Source organism: Excalfactoria chinensis, chromosome 2 (genome assembly GCF_039878825.1).
Source record: "Excalfactoria chinensis isolate bCotChi1 chromosome 2, bCotChi1.hap2, whole genome shotgun sequence".
Classification (NCBI taxonomy): domain Eukaryota; kingdom Metazoa; phylum Chordata; class Aves; order Galliformes; family Phasianidae; genus Excalfactoria; species Excalfactoria chinensis.
The window spans coordinates 137,743,459-137,765,715 of NC_092826.1; the positions used below are offsets into that span (position 1 = coordinate 137,743,459).

Sequence of the window (22,257 nt, forward strand, 5' to 3'; positions counted from 1 at the left end):
CTCTTCACTACTTTGCCCCCTTCCCTGACACTACTGTCTCATGAGATGAAGCCCAAGCCAGCACCGAGCCCACATCTGAGTCTGCATGTGCTGGTCTCTGCTTGCTTCACTGTCCTGGATTATCTGTCACAGCACGATGATAAATAACCCTGTGGGCATTCCCTCTCCTTTCCCCAGCACCATCCAAAGCTGTGATAAAATAACAAAATGAATAAAAGTCTTCATTTAGGGCATGACAAAGGGAAGTAAATTAGATGACTAATTCAGGGTAATCAAAGCATTTCAACTGCAAATGAAGAGCAGAAGGTACAAGAGAGCTTAAATTAAACACAAAGTGGTTTTCTTTGGCTTGACACAAAAGGATTGTCACATAGCACTTCTGATACAGAAAAGCCTTAAACAAGTGATTCACCTGCTGGTGTCTCCTGCCTATGGAGACCTACTCAGCCTCTGTTTTCCCAACCTATCATCCCTGTGGATGTTTCAGACACCATAGGCCACCTCAGGTGCCCTCGGCAGCACTGTGTAGGCAAGTCAAACAGCTTCTGAGATGTAGCTCGGGAGGTGTATCTTTGTACATGCAGGTGTCAACAAGTCAGCCTCCAAACTCCTCTTATGACCAGCAGGAATATCATCACCGAGTGGCCAACACCAGCGTAGGGTCACCCAATGGCCAACACCTACATGTGGTCAGTACGAGTCTTTCGTGTGGTTCTGGAGAGAGATGTTGATCTCGACCAAGAAAAAGGCATGTTTCTTTTGGCATGGTGGGATATATGGGATTCCCAAGGGGTTCGCAGACACTGTCTTTCCAACAGGTTGTCTGTAAACAGCAAGTTGAGACAGCCTGATTGTTTGGGTTGTTATTTTGTGTGGGAAAAACCAATAAATAACACCATTCAAAATGGTGCTGATGAGTCACTGACAAAGGAAAAACATATGATCCTTTCTGGCTGAAACACGCTTCGGGAGCTCTGATGGATCTGTTCTTTAACTGCCTTCGACTGCACAGACTTTTGGTGTTATGCTGCAGATGGAACTGCTTGTAATCATTTCCCACGGAGCCCGTCCTGTATGAATCATAAATGTCTTGTGGCTAGGAGCTAATGTGATTTCAGATCGTGTGGGAAGGGCTGATTTATTGAAGGAGTCGCTGGATGAGGTTGAGGTCTGCACATGCTGGAGGCTTTCCTTTCAGTCCTTTGGAGTACAGTGGAGGGGGTGGCAGATTGAATCTGTTTCATTTCTCATCTCTGCCTATGTGGGTTCAGCAGAAGGGAGCTACAGCCTTCCTGGAAGATTTTTGAAGTTGGTAACTTTGATAAAATGCAACATTTGCAACATTTTGTCCTTATTGCTTTGCAAGCAACTTCCCAATATTTGTCAGCGCTGACAAAAGCAAAAACACTTGGAAAACCATCATGCACTGAGAGGGGGAAATGAATGAGGATGAGCAAGCAAGCTGCTGTTAACAAGGTGAAGTCTCGCCTGGAGAACAGCGTACCTATTGAGATGTACTGCTAGTCATGGGTATTTAGCAGTGAGCATGGAAAACATGCAAGGAGAATAATATCAAAGGTTCTACAACGAGAAACTTTATTGGTTATGGCATTGGCCATTTGTGGTGTTGTCTCCTGCTACTTACCCCAGGCAAGGAACTTTCCTTGCCCATGACCAATGCAAGAACATCACTGCCTACTCCAGCTCCAGGACTACTTTCCATGGAGTCTTCTATGCCTCCTGAGCATTCAGCATTTGCCATGTACTGAAGCTGGCTAACAAAATCCAGGAGAAAAAAAGCCCTGGATGTATTAAGGGGAAAGTATGCTAAGTGCTGTATGGTGGGAGGGAGGAGGAGAGGGACTCTGTAAAAAGCTAAATGTTATGTTTCTCTAGTGAAATTGGAATGTAAGACAAATCATACTATGTACTACACGAAGAAGGAGGAATTATGTGACCAAAGCCTAGCAAAAAAAGACAAAAACAAAAACAAAACACTCAAGCAGTTTTCATCTCAGATTTCTAAGGCAGAAAGGAAAGACCAGTAAGAATTTCCCATTTCCACAAGTCCGTTTTACAAGGTATTGATGCGGGGATTAAGACTGCAGACATGTGCAGAGGTAATCTCAGCCTTCTCTGCTAACCCACAAATGCCGAAGGAATTGGGAAAAACAGAAGAAATCACCCAGTAATGAATTTCCTGTCAATTTTACATGAATAAATCCTTTCTCTCTCTCTAAATCTCGGTCAAATTTAGAATAATTTATTATTTCTTTTTAAAATGAAAAGCCAGTGTTTACAGTGACCTGTGAAATGCAGCGCTTAGTCACCACCAACTGCATTTTGAACAACCTGTTTTCCTTCAGCCAAGATTACTGCCCGATTTAACCCAGTTTTGTGCCTCAGCTCCTGCGAAATGGGATGAGAATTTGCGGACTATTGGGAACATGTCAAGTTGTTCTGGCTCAGCCACATGAGCTGATTTGGGGGTGGATCTGGAGATATACATGGTACCACCTGCACTTATCGTCTCCTGCAAAACAAAAACACTAAATCTGAAGAGAGAGCATAAAAAAGAGCAAGTGAAAAATAACTGAGGGGTTTTGGTGATTGTGTATTCATATAGGCCATCAGCAAAGCAATCTAAAATGACTTTGGGAAAAAGAACAACACCGGTCCTGTCCTTTGCTGTTTTCCCAAGCTTATGGGTTCAAAAGCTCAATCCGTATCTTCAAAGCTCTCAGTGGGTCAGATAGAACTGACTGAAACAGTAAAACAGTAAATCTGCAGGTAGTTATTTCTGTCCATGCAATGGAGCTGTGGAGCTTTCTGTGATACGGATGGCTTAGCACTGGCACTCAGCCTCATGTCCAAAGGGACACAGCCGTGTCCAGCACTACCTGCTGAGCTCCAGCAGAGCCTTTCCATCCACTTCATGGGATATTTCTACTTGCTGCTGAAAGATGTCATGCACTGAAGGACATAGATGGAATGACCTTAAGAATTCTACGGTTCTTCGGTTCTAAATCTGACAGGTGCTCAGCTCCACCAGAAATCAATGAGAATTCCACACTCGTCCTGTGCAGAGATGTCTGAAAGTCCCATTCAGTGCCCATCTGCATGCCCAGATCCCAACACTGGTTGATAGCTTAGGAAAGTGTTTTTCACCTTATTTATGAGCAGCAGTGCGTTCATCAACCACCTCTAGCAGGGCCTGTTGTTAGCACAATGCACCCGACTCCTATTTCTGCTGTCTGTGATAAGAGTTTCTTGGTCTGTGACTCATTTTCTAGCCACAAGGCATCTCAAGTAAGCAACAGCATTATAAAAATGTGTGCTTCTATATATACATGCAAACAAAATGAGGGCCAAAAAAGGCATCATTAGCTATTCAGAGTGAACTCCAACTTTCCCTTGAGTGTTGCTATTGTGTCAACACGGTACAGGATGAGTAGTTGGTGGAGTTGTGGTTTGTTTGGGTTGTTTTTTTTTCCAACTCCCAAAATGATGTATAATCTTTTCACTAAAGAGAGGCTCTTCAAGACTTGCTGGCTTATCTGAAATGCACGCACACACTGAGAATGGAGCAACTCTCAGCCTGGTTAGGAGGCAAGGAGAGGAGACTGGGAGGGATGCCCATGAGGTATGAAATCACAGCAATCAGCAGATCTCATAAACAAATCTGGAGCTGGGACAGCACTCAGGGTGCCCCAGAGCTCCTTACTGCCTTGGTTGCGTGCTGAGTTGGCTAAGATGCTGCCTTATCCTTGTGCTAGGGAGAAACAACCCCTGCTTCAGACCCTAGAGAGGATTAGCTAATGATTCAGGACTCAGGGATGGAGAGGGCTGTGGAGCAGTGAGTCCTTCTGCTGACCAGTCAGTGAACTGCTGAGCTGTAAGTCAGCAGTCAATGAGGATGGCCAAGGCCAAACTGAATCAACTCCTAAATCACAAACAAGACATCTGAAGGACTTTCAGAAGTTCCCACCATCTACACGTGCTCTCAGGATGGATGTGGCTGGTGAGCACCAGGATGAGCCAGGCTAGCTCTGCTCCCTGCTCAGCCTGGATCAGGCAGCTCATTAGCAGCCATGCCAAGAAAACACTACTGGATTCTGAGCAAAGCATCCCTGCAGAGTGTTGTTGCTGTTTCATATGACCTTGCCAGCAGCTTTATAAATTGTCAGTTTTCTCCCCCAGAAGACGAAATCATTCATTTGGCACACACTGATATCCAGAGTGCAATTAATGGGTTCAGCCTCTGACATGACCCCGTGCATCCTGGGAGCACTGAGATGTGTCAGAAGGGTCAGAGGTTCATTTCACAGCCTTTGGAGACAGCGGAGCACAGATACCTTTAATGGAAGCCGTCCTGCTCGTTAGCATCTGGGGAACTCATTAAAGTTTTATGAGTCCTTTTTTAAAGCTCTGGCTTTTCATAGTTGAAGGTCACTACAGCAGTGCTCTATGGCAATTATACTAATCGGAAGCATTTTTCTCCCGCTACATTAATTAGCACGTGTAGAAATGTAAGAAACTGATGTATACTTCAGCATATAACAGTTCCAATGTGCATGTTTGTGTTTTAACCACCTATTTTGCTACCAGTCCACCATTTGTAGGCGTGCTTTGTTTTCCAGAAGTTTCTCCAGAGATGCCAGCTATCTTCCAGCTGTTCTGCATTAAAACGAGGAAAGGAATGAAATGAACTAATCCATGGAAATCTGATGGATTTCTGTGAAGTCTTTGTATTTGTGAACCTACAACATTCTTTTTGCATGGGTAAATGCCACTTTCTGGGTGGGGAGCTCAGAGGACTGTGATCTCCAAAGTACTGCTTCTTTCCATGAACTACAAGGAAAGTCTATGGGGACTGTTTGAAGAAGCAAACTCCTGTCTGCAGCACAGAGCATGTGAGGCAGCGTAAGGTTGCCCCAAACCTCCTTTTCTCATATCTGCTACTGTTGGGATGCTGGGAGTGCTGAAGAAGGTTAACTTCTCCATATGCTGAAGAGGAGCCTTGGCACGGCTGCTGCTCAGAGCTCCTTCCCCATTCTGATAAGACTTCTCTAGAGGACATCACCTATTTCCTGTGTTCATCCTTGAGACCTCCTCCAGGGGATGCTGCCTATTTGCTTGAGACCTCAACATCTTCACCTGACCACAGAGTCACTTTGTAGAAAATGAAGATCCTTCTTTCTTCCTCTGCTTCTTAAACCATATTGACCTTGGTGTCCTGGTAGTACACCCTTCCATATCCCTGCCCAGGGAGGTGGTGGAGTCACCAAGAGTCACCTGGAGTCATCAAGAGGCATCTGGATAAGGTGCTGCAAGATATGGTTTAGTAGTTTGGTGGGTAGTAATGGTGATAGGAGGACGGTTGGATTAGATGATCTTGCAGGTCCTTTCCAGCCCTTGATTCTATGATTCTATAATCTCCCAGTATACAGACATGGTCTCACAGAATGGCTTCATGCCTCTCTGTTTTTCTCATCATCCAAGATTGCCCCCAGGCTTGCTGTGTCTGTTCAGAATGGCAGATCTTCATTTTCTTCTTTCTTGGCATTTTGACCTTTGAAAACCTCTCTGCTATGATCTGGTGGCCAGCAAGGCCCAAATGTGCTCCCCTGGATCAGCTGATATTGGAGCTTAATGACCAGATGCAGAGGGTTTTTACTGGTACCTCCTGGGGGCTGGAGCTCAGTCTGGAAGTAAAAGACATCAGAGAAGGCCACCATGTGCCATGCACTTCAAATGGTGGTTGCCATCAGACACAAATCTCCTCAGTACCAAACACAGTCCCTAAGCTGATAGCCTCACACCCATGGAATTGCAGTGCAGCATTGCTGACTCCCAGAGGCCACAGTCAGGAGGACACGGGATGTCCTCTCCACTGTGAGCTGCAAACGGGGGTGAAAAGGCTTAAAGGGCATCAGAAAGAAGCAATTAGTGCAGATCCAAAGTAAGCTCGTTCTCACACGGCATTTAGCATGTGCATTATCTGCAACACTCAGCACTGCAGGCTTTTTCCTGGAAGAGCTCTTATGAATTCTGTTTCAAGTACTTTAGTGTTCACGGATGCTCATTTCCATAATAACTCACTGAAACCAAGAAACCTCCTTTTCTTCCTGAGCAATGTGTTGTAAATCTGATATAACTTTTCTGCCTTTGTTCGCGTACACAGACATACATTCACCCACCTGCAAACAGAGGTGCATGTACTGCAGCATCAGGGAGAGAGTCTTGCCTAAAGCAGATGAGACTTGATTCATCTTTGCACCCTTACCAGGAGAAAGCAATGGAAGAAGCTTCTTTTGAAGACAGAGGATGAGCATTTTTCCAAGCCCCCCTGATGTGCACCTGAAAGAAATACAGTGGCTACAGCACGCTCATGTCCGTTCCCTTGTAGCACTTAACAATAGTACAGCTTGAGAATAACTCAGCGTATGAGGGATTTCAAGAGGTCTTTAGTCCAATGCCTTGCTCATGGTAGGCTCAGTTATGACTGCAGACCTGGCTGCTAAGAGCTTTATCCAGCTGGGTGCTGAAAACATTTAGAGATGGAGATGGAGCACCCTTACTGGGCAACCATCCCACTGCTTGGAGGGGTCTTAATCTATGTGCTGATGGTAAATGCTTGGTATTTACTGTGAGTGAAAATAAGGCACCCGAGAAACAGCCCTAAGTAAACTGGTACAAGGTTGGTGCCCAAAGTAACTCAGCACTGATACTTTCCAGTGGTTTACTGTGAGGTTAATAACTGAGCTCCAAAGGACCTTGTGAAAGCTGAGTGTCTATTGATAGACACATTAGTTCACTTCTTCAGGTGCCAGACGTCTGGGTTTGGTCTGGACAATATGAATTTGAAGTCAGCTATATTGATTACTGCACTCCTGCTACAGTTTGGGTTGTTCAGCTTACAGAGTCCCCATAAGGCTTATTTCTTTAGCCACTCAACGTGACTAAAAGGAGGCATGACTAACAGCATCTAGGTTTAGATCTGGCAATTCTTTGGTTGCAGTTCTGGTCCCTGGGCTCCCCAGATATCATTCTGGAGCTGGATTTCTTTTTTACTCTTGGATACAAAAACAATCTCAAGTCTACAGGTAGTCAAGGCTCCTTTTTCTTCCCAGAGTAAAGAAAATGATGTCTGGTTTTATTGAAACCAACCCAGAGTAGTGTTTATTATTGAAAATATACAGTATTTCTGAACATCACATAAAAAGCCTAGTAGATACAACTGCTCTAGTTCAAAATGCTGAGTAGATAATCTTTGTGCAGCATATAGCACTATCTTCATAATGCAAACGTCCTCTTCTCATGGTTGTTTTCTTACAGTGCTTCCCTTTTCTATTTTTTAAACCCAGAAATCATGTCTTGCTGTCCTTCCCCAGCCCAATCCTCTTAGCTAAAACCAAACACATCCCAAAGGCTACTTACATTGTGTGGAAAATACGGGGGTGAGAGGGTTAAGGATACTTTACAGAGCTATCTAGAGATACTTCTGTCCTTTTCAACGTCTTACGCATGCACAGGGCATGATTCTTGCAAGGCAAAACACCCCACATATAACAGTCCAGTGATGCCCTGGCCAATTCCTTGTCTATCAAAGGGAGAAATGGGGAAGGCAGATGAATTCGGACTCTTCACAGCATTTCTCAGATAGAGAAAGGGTATTTTTCTCTTGCAAAGAAGAAACTTTTACAAAGAACCAGCGATGAGATGGGCTATCTACACACGAAATCTGTTGAAATCATTGGGAACCCATGTACAGGGTGAGATGGGCAGTGTGTCAAAAATAGTTTTGTTCGCCACACCATGGGAGGAAAAAAACAAAGGGAAAAAAAAAAACAGAGAAAGAATTTATTGTTCCTGTGGTGTTTCAGACTGTGCTGTGGACTTCCTCAAGGTGCAGCCGGTGTTAAATCTCTCCTTTGAATCTGCTTTGCCACCCCTTTACTCCAGGAGGCTTTTGCCTGTTTATCTTAAAGCAGCATCGTGAACACGGGAGATGAGAGTCCACAAAAGTATGACGGGCACCTCGTTGCGAAAAAGCGCAGCGCAGAGTAAAGGAAGAAAGTCTGAAGAAAAGGGGCTTGGGGAGACTGGAGAAAGAACCCTGAAGGCCACCAGGTGATGTATATATATGCAGGGCGTATCACACAGCTGCGGTCTGTTTGATGCTGTGGAAGCTGATCCGTGTTGGGGACGTGGGGATGGACATGGCACGTGCCACACGCACTCGGAGCGAGTGATGGTCCTGCCAGCGGTGCCATCTTTTCCTGGCAGCAGAACGGACCTGGTGAAAGAAAAAGGAAAGGATGTGAATACTTGGAATAATAAACAGGCGTCCTCAGTAAAGGGACACTGCACAGCACTGAGAGAAACGGAGGCAGCTGTTGTTGAGCCACTGGAACACAGAGCTTGATGCAGACTCTACATGTGTGCATCCAGTTCAAGTCTGAGCACTGCACTCTGAGGAAAGAGGGTTTTCTCAGACCTCACCTCACATATATGAAGTCTCAAAGACACCAAAGTATTCCACGTGGCAATACGTGTCTAAGCTTAAGACAGTTAAATCAAGCCCTCGGAACGGATACTCTTGATGGTTGTCTTAGAGAGAGCTGTCACATGTAGTTCTCTGCTTCCCTTATATATGATGGAGAATCCCAGATCAACTAACTGAACACAGGCATCTACAATGCAGACATATCTGTGGGCTCCCAATACAGTGGAGAAATACTCTGCAATCAATGGAAACATCACCCTCAAGCAGATACAACAGGCTAGATGAAACCTAAGTGCATATATTTTTTGCATAGATCATAGAGGGAGCCCAGGGCCTCTAGCTGGAAAATGCATGTATATAAGCAAGAAACAGGTAACAGGAATCCTTGACTAAAACACAATGGCAGGAAAGGCTAGAAATGCTCCTAACACCAAATGTAACCTTTTGTTTTCTGCTAAAGCACTGGCAGACTAGACTCAAAGTTGGAGCTTTGAAATTAAGTGGTTAGACCAGTTTTTTTATGCTCCTGTTACCTCCACTTACTGTAGAGTCTTGAGAGCAATCCAGATCCCTAACCTAAACAGCCAGGTAAGTCTTCAAAATTAGGTGAGATGAATCTGGGCCCAGCTTCTTGGGCAGGTAATTATAATTACTATAACACTTGGAAAGGGCGTTGGCATTCTGCTGCCAACCTAAAATCTAGTCAAATTTGAAGGAAGAATAATTTTAGTACCAACTCAAGCTCTGCATCAAGCCAGGCCCTCCTTTGCCAAAGACACATTGTTGAGAAGGTGGAATTATAAACAATATCATGTAGGCATTGTATCTCAGCTACCAACCCCCAACCAACCTCTCTTATCTTCCTGATAAGAGAGAACCACTCAGTATGGTCAAAAGTCACAATTCATCTTCTCCTAAAGCAAATATCCAAAGTAAGGCAGATACTGCGATAAGGTGAAAAATACACATTTCTTTGCATTCGTTATAAAAAGTGAGTCTAGATAACTCTGCTTTAGATTATAAATTTGTTTGGATTATAAATTTAGCTAAACTTTTGACAATATTGATATCGTACTCTGAATGTTTTCCCTTCTTTAAAGTACTAATCATCACTGCATCCCTCAAAACTTAAGGAGTGCTCTTACGCCCTTTTTACCACTGGCAGGCTAAAGCCTGGGTATTAATAGCAGCAATGTTGTAGAGTAGACCTCAATGTGGTCACCACTGGGACAGCAGGAAAGATGATGCTGAAACATGATACTGAAGCTGCACAGCCATTGCTTTCACGTTCAAGATGTTGTACTGAGGGACACAGTTTGTTGAGGATCCATTGGTGATAGTTGGATTGTTGGCCTGGATGACCTTGGAGGTCTTTTCCAACCTTGATGATTCTATGATTCTGTGATTCCTCTGTTTCTTTTAAAGCTTGTATCCTGCCTTCAGGTGCTGTGTGAAGTCCATTTGAAACATGAGAAACTCATGCTCACCAGACCCACCTCAGAACAGCTCCAACTGTAATGGGTGCTCAAATGATGAGCTCAAGTAGAAGGGAATTCCTCACCCAAACCCAACGCTGTGAGTATGAGGTGTCTTAGATGAACAGGAATGGTGGATAACCTGATGGTTAAAACATACCGTCTGCAAGCATGGCACAGGAAGGGAGGAACTGCACTCCATTTCCAGGGTGTGTAGTATATACCATAAGGACTTTAATATATCATGAACAAGCCACGGGGATGCGTATCATCTGAAAGCTTCATACTTATTCTTGGCCAGTTATTTATGCCTTCAATGCAGTCAATGAAGAAAGAAAGATGTTCCCCCAAAGGAAGTGATTTAAATATGGGATATTAAATTAGTCCAATTTGCTCCACTGAATGCAAAACTACCTTAGTTGGATGTTGGGCATCTAAGCCAAATGCTATTAGTAATATGTCCAGTGTCAGGGGGTAACTAATGTCTTGAAAATGTCCTGTGAAAAATGCCTGCAGAGGGATGTTGGCTCTTGAATGTTCGTTTCTCCCCACATGGCACCAAATAATGAGATTTTGTTAGGAGAGGTTTATTCCCATTCTCTAGGAGTGAAATTCACCCTTGTACAGAGAGCTTGGGACCCCTTAAGTCCTTCAAGGAGGTGAGCATTTCATTTTGGGGAGCATTTCATGGGGCCAAGGAAAGGAGGAGCAACTTCGTGGGCTTTTGTGTTTCTGAGCAACTTGTGCAAACAGGTACTTACTCAGCCAGTGAAGCCAGATTAGATTTATCATTTGAGCTTCAAACCAATCAAGTCATAAAGAGACACCTGGAGATAAAGATGTGAGTCTAAACAAGCAGTTGTCTGAATGCCGTTTCTGATATGGTTTGCTTATGAGCTTTGAGAAAGGATAAAAAGTATTTAACGAAAGTGCTGCCTTGTGCAGTTGGAGCCATTCCTAATGATCTGGGCACATGAAAATACACTCTGCACTTACAGGGCTGAGTGAAAGTTATTTTTTAATGAGAGAATAATTCACTGCAATTAGGATGTGAACAAAGCAGGAGCAGAAATGGTAAAGCTCGAATTCATCTCAAACAACCGAACTCAGACACAAAATGATTGCTTAACTTCAAGTCAGAAAAAGCAGAAAGAAAAACGGCTGTGACTGCTCTAATAACGTTAAAAAAAGGGAGGAAAAAAAAGCTGTTATACAGGGAGGGAAGTAGAGTATAAGAAGATAAAGCAAAGTAGCATCTTCAAAGCCAGCTGTTAACTGTGAGAGGCACTACTCCAATTCATTAAGCATTTGTAAAGTCAATACCAAATCCCAGTCAGCAGTAGCTCCTCCATGACCCGAAATGAACAGCATTAGCCAGTAACAGTCAAAAGAAGTATGCAGATTATCATTAGTGCTTAAAGCCTACCAAGCAGCCTTGTAAAGAAAACTATAAGCTTCATCCCCGTGCACCTTTAGTTGCTTGACATGGCAAAGTTTCTCCGTGCTGCTCATCAAACAGCTCAGTTCTGTTTGACTCTTTTTGTTTGCAAATAGCTGCTCCCTACTACTTTAAACTCTGCATTTTGCCTGCTAGGAACCATCACAGTTCCCGAATGTGTGGTCAGATCAGATTTACCATCATTCTTGTGCCTATGGAGTGTGGGCACTGTTCTCCATGGGCTTGCTTTTGGACAGTGAATAGAAAGAATTTGGGTGATGGAGAGACAGATGTCATAGGGTGGTGGCTGGATTACCAAACTGAGGAGCTCCCAAACCTTGAGATCATGAATGAACATCACTAAAATTCACACCACGTCTGAAAAAACTGTTAAGATCCTTTCACTAGAGGAGCAAGAAAAAGAATGGAAGAGATGGAGAAAAGGATGCATACTTGCTTTGCTTTTGATAAAATTGGCATCAACTTAGCATCGCTATATTTTGTGCTATGCACTAGTAGCTGGCTAATATCTTGAAGCCATCACTTACAAATGAGTTGAGGAAGGAGCATTAAGTGACATTAAACATCAGTTTTTGGAAGAAACGTCAAGTCTTGTTAGCAGGGAGGAAGGCAGCACGGACCATTTACACAGCACTCAGAACAATGAGGACCATTCACGTGGGGCTTCTTGGTGCCATAATGAAATAGAAGACTAGCAATGTAGGTTAAAGGAAGGCTCTGATAACAACAGTAGGATGAAGGGAGCTGTTGTAATAATGGAAGCTGGAACTGCTGGTACACCTCTATGCTCTGTCCCCAGAGGACATACCTCACATGCAGATGTGAATAGATGGGGGCAGAGGGAAAACAGGCTCAGTACTCTGTGGCTTTATAACCTTAATTATGCTATTGTTTCTACCAATGGGCCCTTAGAATGGGCCTTGAAACAGACCAATTTTTGCACCATGAAAATGGGCTTCAGTAACGAGTTCGTACTTGAACAGCTTTGTGCCGTGCTTCGGATCCTTATTCTGCAGTTGGAGGTAAATGGAGAATAACCCTGGACTTGTTATCTTTGGCTGCAAATGGTGTTGCAAATTGTGGAAAAGCTGATAAAGATTTATTTGACATTCTTATCAGCCATGGATGGGAAACGACCACTTTCAAGCAGTCTCCACATGAACAAAAGTGAATTCTAACCTCATCTGGGTGAATTACCGCCTCTAAAGGGAGCTGAGGTTGCTTACCTGCCAATGTGTATGCAACAGATGTGCAATGTTATGTTAATAAATTCCATCCATTACATGTTAGAACACACAGCAAGGCGATGCCTTACATGAAACCTTGACAGTTTTCCAGAGGGCTAGGATGTTCCTCAGGGGAGGATGTAATCTAAAAAGCCTTTACAATAAATGCTATGAAAAAAACCTTAGGGTAGGCCCCACAGGACCGACAGACTTGGGGATGTGTCGATGAGGAATGCTAATGCTCTCGGAGAGACAGGAGTGAGTTTTTATACAGCTGTGATAGATAACTGATCAACTGTACCTGTGCTATACAGTAACATCTAACCCTGTCGCTATGGCTTTTCAAGGCTCCCAGTAGAGCCAGACACTCAGGCCAAAGATGGCCATATTACCAACAAACCAAAACCAAAGGAGACAAACATCTCAATGAGGAGGCCGTGACAACATATAATCCTCTTAGAGCATGGAGGGGATGTAGTCAAAACAGTCTGCAAAACTCAAAGGCATCACAGTAATAAATCCTGTAATTTTCCCCTGAAGTAGCCAACATCACACTGCTATTTTATGTACCAAAGTTTCTCTTTCTCCCTCAAAATTACCCACTTTAAGTGATTTGAAGCTCTACTTTTCTTTTTTTTTTTTTTCCAAGAATCTTTAGCAGCACTTCTGTACATTCTGATAACAGGGTCATACTTCTACAGCACCTTCCAGACTAAGACATTGAAGTTAGTTTCCAAAGTTCACAACAGTGTGATTTCTTTTTAATGTATACAACAGTTCAAGAAGGTATCAAAGTTCTGACTTGTTGAAAAGATTTGCTGCACATTTTGCGAAGGAGGTAAATGCTTCAGGGCCACAAAGGGGCTGCTAAAAAGCAGGACCAGACACTTGAAGGGAAGGCCATAAATGCGATCAACCCAAGCCACACCAATGTGCTTTTGTTGTGGAGTGCTCTGGTGTCACTGCCATGAGAGCAGATAAAGGAAAATAAGGTGTGGAAGGATCTTTGGGTGAGATCCTAAATATTATCCCTCTAAGTCCAGCCCTATACTCATATTTATTCAGCTCTTTAAAGGAACGCTTAATGCACGTCCTTTGGGTTGGGAATGATTAATGTGAAGTCTGTTTAGATTGATGGGCAGGTGGATGACTAACCATTTAGGTCATAATTTATAGCTGGCTTTTATAATGAATAGCCTCCCAAGATGATCAGATCAAAGTAATCCACTTTGAGCTTAATAGATTTTGAGAGACAGATGGTGCCTGGGTAAAGGGTCAATATATAAAAGAAATAAATAAGCATATTTATCCTTGACTTGCATCTAGTTGTGATAATAATTTATGGTGCCATCAAATGAAGTAACTTCTTCTACTCCTCTTCAGGAATAATTGCTTTCTTTCTTAAATGTTAATTTGTAACTGGATCATTGACTTTGACCTGATAATACTAGAATCTGCTTGAGCTGAGAATTCACTCTTTGCAGGATAATTTCTGACACAGCCCTTCTTAGTTTTGCATCCTACCAGGAATGGCTGGAGATAAAGGACAACCACCTTATTACAGATATAGGATTCATGAATTGTACAACAATTATGTTTATAAGGGACCTCAAAAGGCTTCTGGTTTAACACTGTGATCAAGGAAAGACCAGCACAGAGTTTATATCCAGATTTTTCCCCACAACATTTAATCAGGATTTCCCTTATTTCTGTCACTCAGTTTGACAGTGTGGAACTTCTACGTCTATCCATTCATCAAGCACTGTCCCTTTATAAATGTGGGTTATTTTCACACGTCACCACCTCCATTCCTAAGCATCTTGTTATTATCACCTCTTATGGTTGCCAGGTTTTCCAAGGATCACAAAACTTTCTCAGGAGTCAGCTCTGATGGTTATTGGAAATGACATAGAGCATCCAGCAATGGGTAGGTATTCTCTGGAGGCAAGGATCCTTCCCCTCTAATGCTCTTGTTTCCACCATGCTTTTGCTGAGGCAACAGGACTGGAGCCAGGTCTGTCACGACGCTCTCATTCCTCTGAAGGGTTACCAGAGGCTGACCAGAAATACTTTATTTTGTTTCTGGGGGAAGGTGAAGCATCTGAGATTTGATCTCCTGCTCTTCAGACTTCAACCAACAGCAGCTGTAAGACCTGTAAGCTGTAAGCTGTAAGACCAAGGCTAACACAATCCTACAGACAGGTGTATTTGGAATACGAAATATAATAATTGAACACTTTTACCTCTCTTTTCTCTCTCAGGAAAAAAATCATTGATGGAAAGAAGGTCTGGATGCCACAATGGAAAGAAAGCTAGAGGGAAGACCCATTTCCTTTAGAGATATTTTATCAGGAATCAATTAGTAAGATAATAGAAATGCTGCCTGTGAGCAGAAGCTGTGTACTAAAGAACTTAAAGCCTGGAGACAAAAGTACAAAGAACCCCCAGATGAGCAGTGAGCCTCGAGATGAACAGTGATTAAATTGCTATAGAGCATCGCTATGGCTTCCCCAGTGCTCCCCTGTGGAAACCCCATGGGCTATGAAGCCCAATTAAGCTATCCTCACTGACCAGTTGTTAGGCCTCCTAACTGAGCTTCTTTTGGGAATGAAGTTGCAACAGATATTTTTTCCTGGATTTCGATGTTTCGAACCTTCACCAGGCCTTTTTTCCATTTCAGTTCTGGCTGTGACCTCGATAGGTAGTGCTGTTTGCTTTCAACATTCACTTCTGAAGATTACTGTCAGAAAAAATCATATGTGCCATGTGAGATTCTTCCCACACTACAAATCCCTTTGAAAGACTTCAATTAAACACATTTAAGCTAACAGTTACTGGGTGAATTCACAGCAGAGGCTAAGGAGATAGTGTATAAATCTGTCCTCTCTACTTAAATAAAGATGAAATAACATGAAAGCATAACACTGCTTATACGCTGCTGTACTGTTAAAGCAAAATGATCTAGGTAGAATAAATTTCGTCAACTCACAAATCCTAAATATTTGTCAATGAAGTGGAATGAGAACTGTCCAATGTTCTGCAGACATATATTCCACTCAGTATAGCTTCATGCCAACATCACGATATTATGTCAAACTGTATTGAGCTGATCTGGGGCCAAAGAGCACATACATAGAAAAACAAATCTCTTCTATGTCATAAGGACACATTGGTTTAAATCTGGGGAGGCTACAAGATGTTACACAGCAAAAAACTCCTTTCTGCTTTATTCTTTAGCTAAATTTAACAGGCAGAATATTGACACAAAAAAACCCAGAAACTTTGGTGTCATCTGTGATCCGTACAGTGAGAGCTCTACTGCTGATGGTTATTTGCTCTACTATAGACAGCTACTGGCATCGGTGTCATATATGAAAAGGCAGAGATGCAGCTAAGATCACAGCATTATTAAAGCTTTATTTCTACCCTTTTGCTCGTGTCATAATTAAGAGTAGGACAGGCATTGCGTGGGCTGAGTAACCTGTTAAAGACTATTACATGCATCCCAAGCACCCAAGTCCGTCATTACCGGAGAACTTGAAGTATTTATAAACTTCTGAGATAGCAAATCATCAACCCATCTATCACACAGACAGGAATACCAGGCTGATTGAAGAGATGATAATTCATCAAGGCTTCAGTGATATTTATAAAGATTTTGTGCTGTTCTACAAGGAGGAAATTTATGGAAGTTCTGCAGTCACAGTTCCACATGGATGTTTATGCAGATTCACTTCTCCAACAGAAGTCTTTGCAGCAGGGCGCTCATCATGTTGTTATTAAGAAATACAGACTTTTTCATAGCAGATATTTGAAGAACACTTAAAGCACTGCATACCGGACTGAGTAATAAATCAATATGGCATTCACTGCTGAGATATGGAAGTTAACAAGAAGGAAATGTTCTTTCCCTACGCTAACCACCAAGGCCCTCCTCTGTGCCTTTGGTTGGCAATTTGAAGGCCTTTCCCTTCACAAGGAGGTAGGACACACCATAATGGCTGTGTTTTGCAATGGGATGTGACGTGGCCTTCACAATGAGAAACATAATCTGTTTTTAGAATGCTTTGTGAGTGTGTGGAGGTCTGGGGAGGATAAGCACTATCACAACAGAGAGGTTTTAGAACAGTGTACTACTATAAGATACAATATTTTTCTGGGCAGAGGCACTGAAAACTCAAAAGTGTCTGAAATTTCATTGAATTTTCTACTTATTTCTAAGCTTTGCAGATCTGAAGCTAGAACAGAGCAGGTAACTTCACCCTTTCAAATCCTTATGATACTTTAAAATCATAGTACCAAAAGATGAGTCCAAATTCCTTTTACTCTTGTGAAAGAGAAAATGGTGCAGTATTTAGGGAACTTAGCCTTAAGTTGTATCTCAAAAAAGCAGATATAACGGCTTAGCTTGTCAACTGGAATTTGCACAAGAGATGTAAACATATGGATACAGGGAAGATTTAGCACACAACTTCAGCTGTTGGTAGGTGTCTACGTGTGAGCCAAATACCTAGGCAAGCATTAGAGGGAGTAGAGAGCTAGTCCATACTGTCAGTGAACTCTAGAATTGCTTAAGTGAGCAAATCTATTGTAGACTATGCTGATGAGAAAGAGATTGTACCGACCAGTTTGAAGCAGCTGCATACAAACACCACTGTATCCCCTGCTGCCCATCCAGAAGGTGTGGATTTCATACAGGTCATGTATCACGTAGGGTAGAGCCTTAAATACTTGACAGACTCTCAAGTGATGCTAGATATCCATATGTGGGGAAATGAATCAAGCTTCAGATCACTCAAGTTGGGTATCTTAACTATGAACTGACTACCAAAGAAGTGAAAAATGTAAATTGCAGTGGTAGTGTGGTACAGAAATCCTTCCAGATCTGCTACTGGGTTGCTATCAAGTCATAGAGGACAAACATAAATAATTCATACTGCCTTTCAACATGTCTGATTATGTTTGAACTTCCTAAAGTTGTAAGAGATGGGAAGAGGGCTCACGGTCTTAGACAGAGAACTTCAGACTGCTGCAGTGAAGGAGCTATTTCTCCCACTTCAGAACAGTAGAAAGAATCCAAGAACAGCCAAAAGAAAGAAATCTGGATATGAACTGCCTGCTGTTCCAGTTCTAGTCCAAAGAAACCAACCAACCAAACAAAAAAACCCAACCCAACCCAAAATATTGGTGTTCCAATGGCTGAGAAATAGAAAAACAGAAAAACTGAAAGCAGGTGGGTGAGAAGACATGCCCGCTTTCTCATACTGCCACAAAGGGAGCTCACAATGGAACCAAAACCCAGCATCTGTATATTATATACTGATACAGCAAAAGTAACTAAGAAATGAAATTAACTTCTGCAAAGGCCCAAACTTTAACTGGACAAAGAAGATGCGTTAATGCAGATAAAGTTGACACAGGCAGAGAAAGCAGAGAAAAAAATGTAATTTTCTTATGCTATAGGGTGAAAGTCAAACGTTAAGAGGTATTAGTGAAACATTCCTTAGTTACTCCCAAAACTAATCCAATGTAGTGCAGTGACCTTGTTCCCAACCCTCTTCTTTGAGTGCAACAGGGATTGTTCATTCAGAGAGAACCTCACAGAAAAGCTCACCCACCTCAGCATGGCATTCCCTTTATAAAAATGGGTCACCTGCAGCACAGTCCTTAACAATAGCCTAGATGAGAATTCATGCTTATTTACGTCCAGAAATCATATTTGGAATTACTGAAGAAACTGAAAGAAGTCTTAAAATGAGGAAAAATATATATATATAATTTGGGAATATTTCTTTTCCTCTGCCCTTGCTTCCCACTTGGAGCGAAATGGGTTAAAGCTTTCTGAACAAAGGACACTCAATAGGAGAGCTGGGAAAGTCGGATGCATGTTAACAGAAGCTTCTCCAAGAAGAACAGACTAACGGGGCTGCAACCCCGTGTAAAAACATCTCATGCTGTATAAGCAAGCACTGAAATAGGTTCCGCCTCCTGACTAATGGCAACTAATGGCACTGACAGCAGAGGACGCTACTTACCTCACCATTCAAGAAGCAGTAAAATACTGACACAAAGAAACCCTGGAAAGAACAGAAAACAGTCAATCATTAGGTATTTAAACACGCAGAACTGGGAGCTGTGTTTTATCTTGGTATCATCCCGAGCATAAACACAACCCTGTTGATGTCATTCTCTTACAGCCAGACAAAACCTTTACCCTACAATTTGATGAGATCCCAGGCGCAGCAAACTGTTAAAACACGAGAGCTACAACCCAGACACAGATAGAGCAAATTACCAATACAGTTGTTCTGAAGCCTCTCTCCAGCTTTCAGCTGTCTCCCCCAAATGGCAGAACCCTTCACAGGTCCTGAGTCACGCCTGCCAGCTCAATGCAGATGTCTTACATACCACATAGGGTGTCAAACGGCCTCAGATGCTCCTATGGGGGCAAGAGCATCATCGGCTTGCTTACATTCAAGTGAGCTGCAGTGCTCTGAGGAATCTATTGACTGCACCTCTCTAATGACTGCAAAGATTGTAATGGCTGTAGTATAAGATTAGATGACAACATGATGACACTTCCATTTTTAAACCTATGAGCAGAGTCTCATTTATTCTGTTTTCTGCAACGGACTGCAATTACTGTCACCATAAAGGAGATATTCACCATGCATCCTTTCTTATGTATGCCTTTGTAATACTAATAATAAGACAAGCAGTGTGGCAGTTCTTGAGACACTGAGCAATACAGTTAATTCTAGGGAATGAAAAACATGAGTCGATTCACTGTAAAGGTCTGAAGTTCCTTTGTTCATTGATTAAAGCTGTCACTTTCCTTTTTGGTTTTCAGTTTCTGGTAGGATGCTCTGTGCTTCAAAGCTAAACATGCAGTATTCCAAAACTCAAGACTTCTCACTTCCAGAGCCTTAGATTTGGCTTGACAGCCTGTGTGCTGTACGTCTGGATTGATATTCCTGGCATCAGATTGTTTGTTCCTGTAGATATCGTAAGTAAGATATTGATAACAGCAACAATTCCACTCTTGTTCAAGAGGATCTTCAAGCAGAAGCAAGGTGATAGAACACACCTGAGCAGAGGTAAGTGGCTGAACATAACTCAGTGTCAGTCACCTTGCCTTTTTCTAAGGTATTTTTTTTTGCCAGATTCAGAAAGCTGGGATAATTACCTTCCACTGTGCTTTACATACAGGCAGAAATCCTGTAACATTCAGCTGAAGGAGGAAATAAGAGTACAGCTACTCACAGAGTTGGATAGTCTGATGCTGAGTGTACACACAACTGCAGGAGAGCTGGAGTGGGAGGCTGGGTAATATTTAAGAGATAGTTAATGTCTTAATCAAGTATGCCCAACAGGCAGGAGCTGTTTTCCTTTGTTTTGGAAACATTTAGTTTAAATCTCAGCTCAATCTGTGAAGAGAGGCAGTTTGGGAGCGTGATTCATCATCCTCTCTCAGGCAGTTCATGATGGGATGAAACATTATCTCTGTGCTGATTTTAGATGGGGCTGTAGCTATAGAGTGAACACAGTGCTGATAAGGGAGGTGAATCCCTTCTGGAACGCACCTGGGAGATCTCTGCTCCATAAGATATGCTGTATATATCTATTAAAGTAAGCATAAATAACAAAGCTGAGCTCTTTTCAGCTGCACTTGTGTGTCACAGACTTCACTGCCGTAAGACTCATGGTTGAAAAGCACTAAGGATCCTTTTAGCAGCAGCCAATACCCAAATATAAAACTGTCCTCCTACCTGAAAAGACTGCAGAAATGAATTGAAGTAGATGAAGACAATTTGGGAAATGTCATCTTCACCGGGGTTAACGAAGAATAGCATATATGTGATGCCTAGCAGAGGCAGAAGAACTAAAGTTGCCTTGACTGCCTTCCTGTTGGGAGAAAACAGAAACCACCAGTGAGATCTGTCCGATCTCCATGACTGTTAGGCTGAAGCTTTGAGACCAGTGAGTGACTCCTTACACCTCAGGAGGATAATGTGATAAATCCTGCACCTGGCCAGGACTGCCATGCATGTGAGACCTGCCTTATGCCCACCTTTTGATTCTGTCTGGGGTGTAAATGCTCCCTCTCTACAACATCTGTATCTTCAACACAGCATAAGTCATTATTAGCAGAATTATCAGAGGCTAATCTTTATTTCTGGGGCTGTAACAGTGCCTTGGGATGCTGCAAGCAGAACAACATCATTGTGCAAAATATTTTACAAGTACATACAGCGCGTTTTGCTAAGTCTCTAATGTCCACACTAAGACTGTAAGAGATGGATAAAGGCAGGTAGGCAAGCAGGGAAGCACAAAAACACTACCAGTATCATGAGACAGCAATGGTCTTAACAAACTACCTGCCACACTATTTAATACTTGCTTAACAAACGTTTGGAGAGCAGCAAGGCTTGCCCCAGGTTCCAGGAATCCTAAAGGTTTCTATTTCGGCTGTGAAATAGAAGATTCTCCTACAGAGCTGCTAGTGAGGATATCATCTGTTCAAGGACAAAGGCAGTTACTTTAGATTGCCTCCGAATCTAATATCTCTAATCCCTACCAACTGCAGCAGGGAGTACAATATAATGAGATTTGAATTGGTGCTGGGTGGGTTTTTTTTTGTGGTGTACTTTTTTAATGCTAACTTTAGTTTCGCGGCCTCAGCTTTGAGCATGAAAAAAGGCTATTTTTTTCCCTTCCGTCTCTCATGAAATGCACAAAGAAGAATGTGAGCAAGGGAATCAGACCACTACATTCATTTCACGTTTGTCCCCAGACCCCAGGCAGGAGTGAAAGGAAAGAAACAGGTAGAGAAACAAAATTCCATTACTGCAGAACTGCCTCTGAAGTCAAGAGCAGGCTTATTTGAGGACATCAGCATTCGAGCCTCACACTGATACACTGAGATTTGATCTAGAAATGATGTTATGGTCAATATTACCCCACAGAAGTGGTGCTGTTTTTCAGAGTGATAACCTGTCTGTCCAGAAATGATCCAAAACGCTGCTCCATTTGGCAAGGCATTGTAAATGGCAATAGAGGAAAGGCACTCAGCATCTCCTTATGGCTAAGAATTTTCTTTTGGGACTGTTTGGGTTTGAGCTAACTTTACAGAAGGGACAGGTTGTTTTCCTTTTGCTGTTCTGGGCTAAACATCCCCATCCTTCTGTTTCTGACACACTGTTTGGGAGGTGGCATGGTCAGCCAGCCCAGGGAACTGCTCTGCCTGAGAAGGAATCCCATGAACGATGGTTGGTGCCCTGATGCAGCCCATTGAGTGCACACACCAATGCTGGTGCCAGCTGAAGGAAAGAGCACTAACAAGAGCACTAACAGCCTTCTGTCCCACATTCAGCTCTAAAAGTGCAACTAAACTCTACTGCATGTGCACAGTAATCACCAGTAATACTGTTATTGATTACAGATATGATATGAATGCTTTGCAGGCTCTGTTCTTCTTTTCAGCTCCTGGCCCTGTTAGAATCTTACTATAATGTAGATCTTAATATGCACACACATGCGATTTATTGGTTAGTCTTGATATTGCATTGTTCTTCATTTATCTCTATC

At 42.6% G+C, this 22,257-nt stretch overlaps 1 protein-coding gene across 2 annotated transcripts in view; it reads right to left on the minus strand.

The window, feature by feature from the left end:
* Window positions 1–7,157: 7,157 nt before the first annotated feature.
* CRHR2 (corticotropin releasing hormone receptor 2) overlaps window positions 7,158–22,257 on the minus strand; it is a 114,333-nt gene continuing 99,233 nt past the window's right edge. For both annotated transcript variants that reach the window (XM_072329104.1, XM_072329103.1), the window contains 3 exons: window positions 20,439–20,574; window positions 18,705–18,746; window positions 7,158–8,299 (listed from right to left, as the gene is read on the minus strand). In XM_072329104.1, coding sequence (XP_072185205.1) covers window positions 8,159–8,299; window positions 18,705–18,746; window positions 20,439–20,574 — 319 coding nt within the window. In that variant the 3' untranslated portion in view covers window positions 7,158–8,158. The remainder of the gene's footprint in view (window positions 8,300–18,704; window positions 18,747–20,438; window positions 20,575–22,257) is intronic.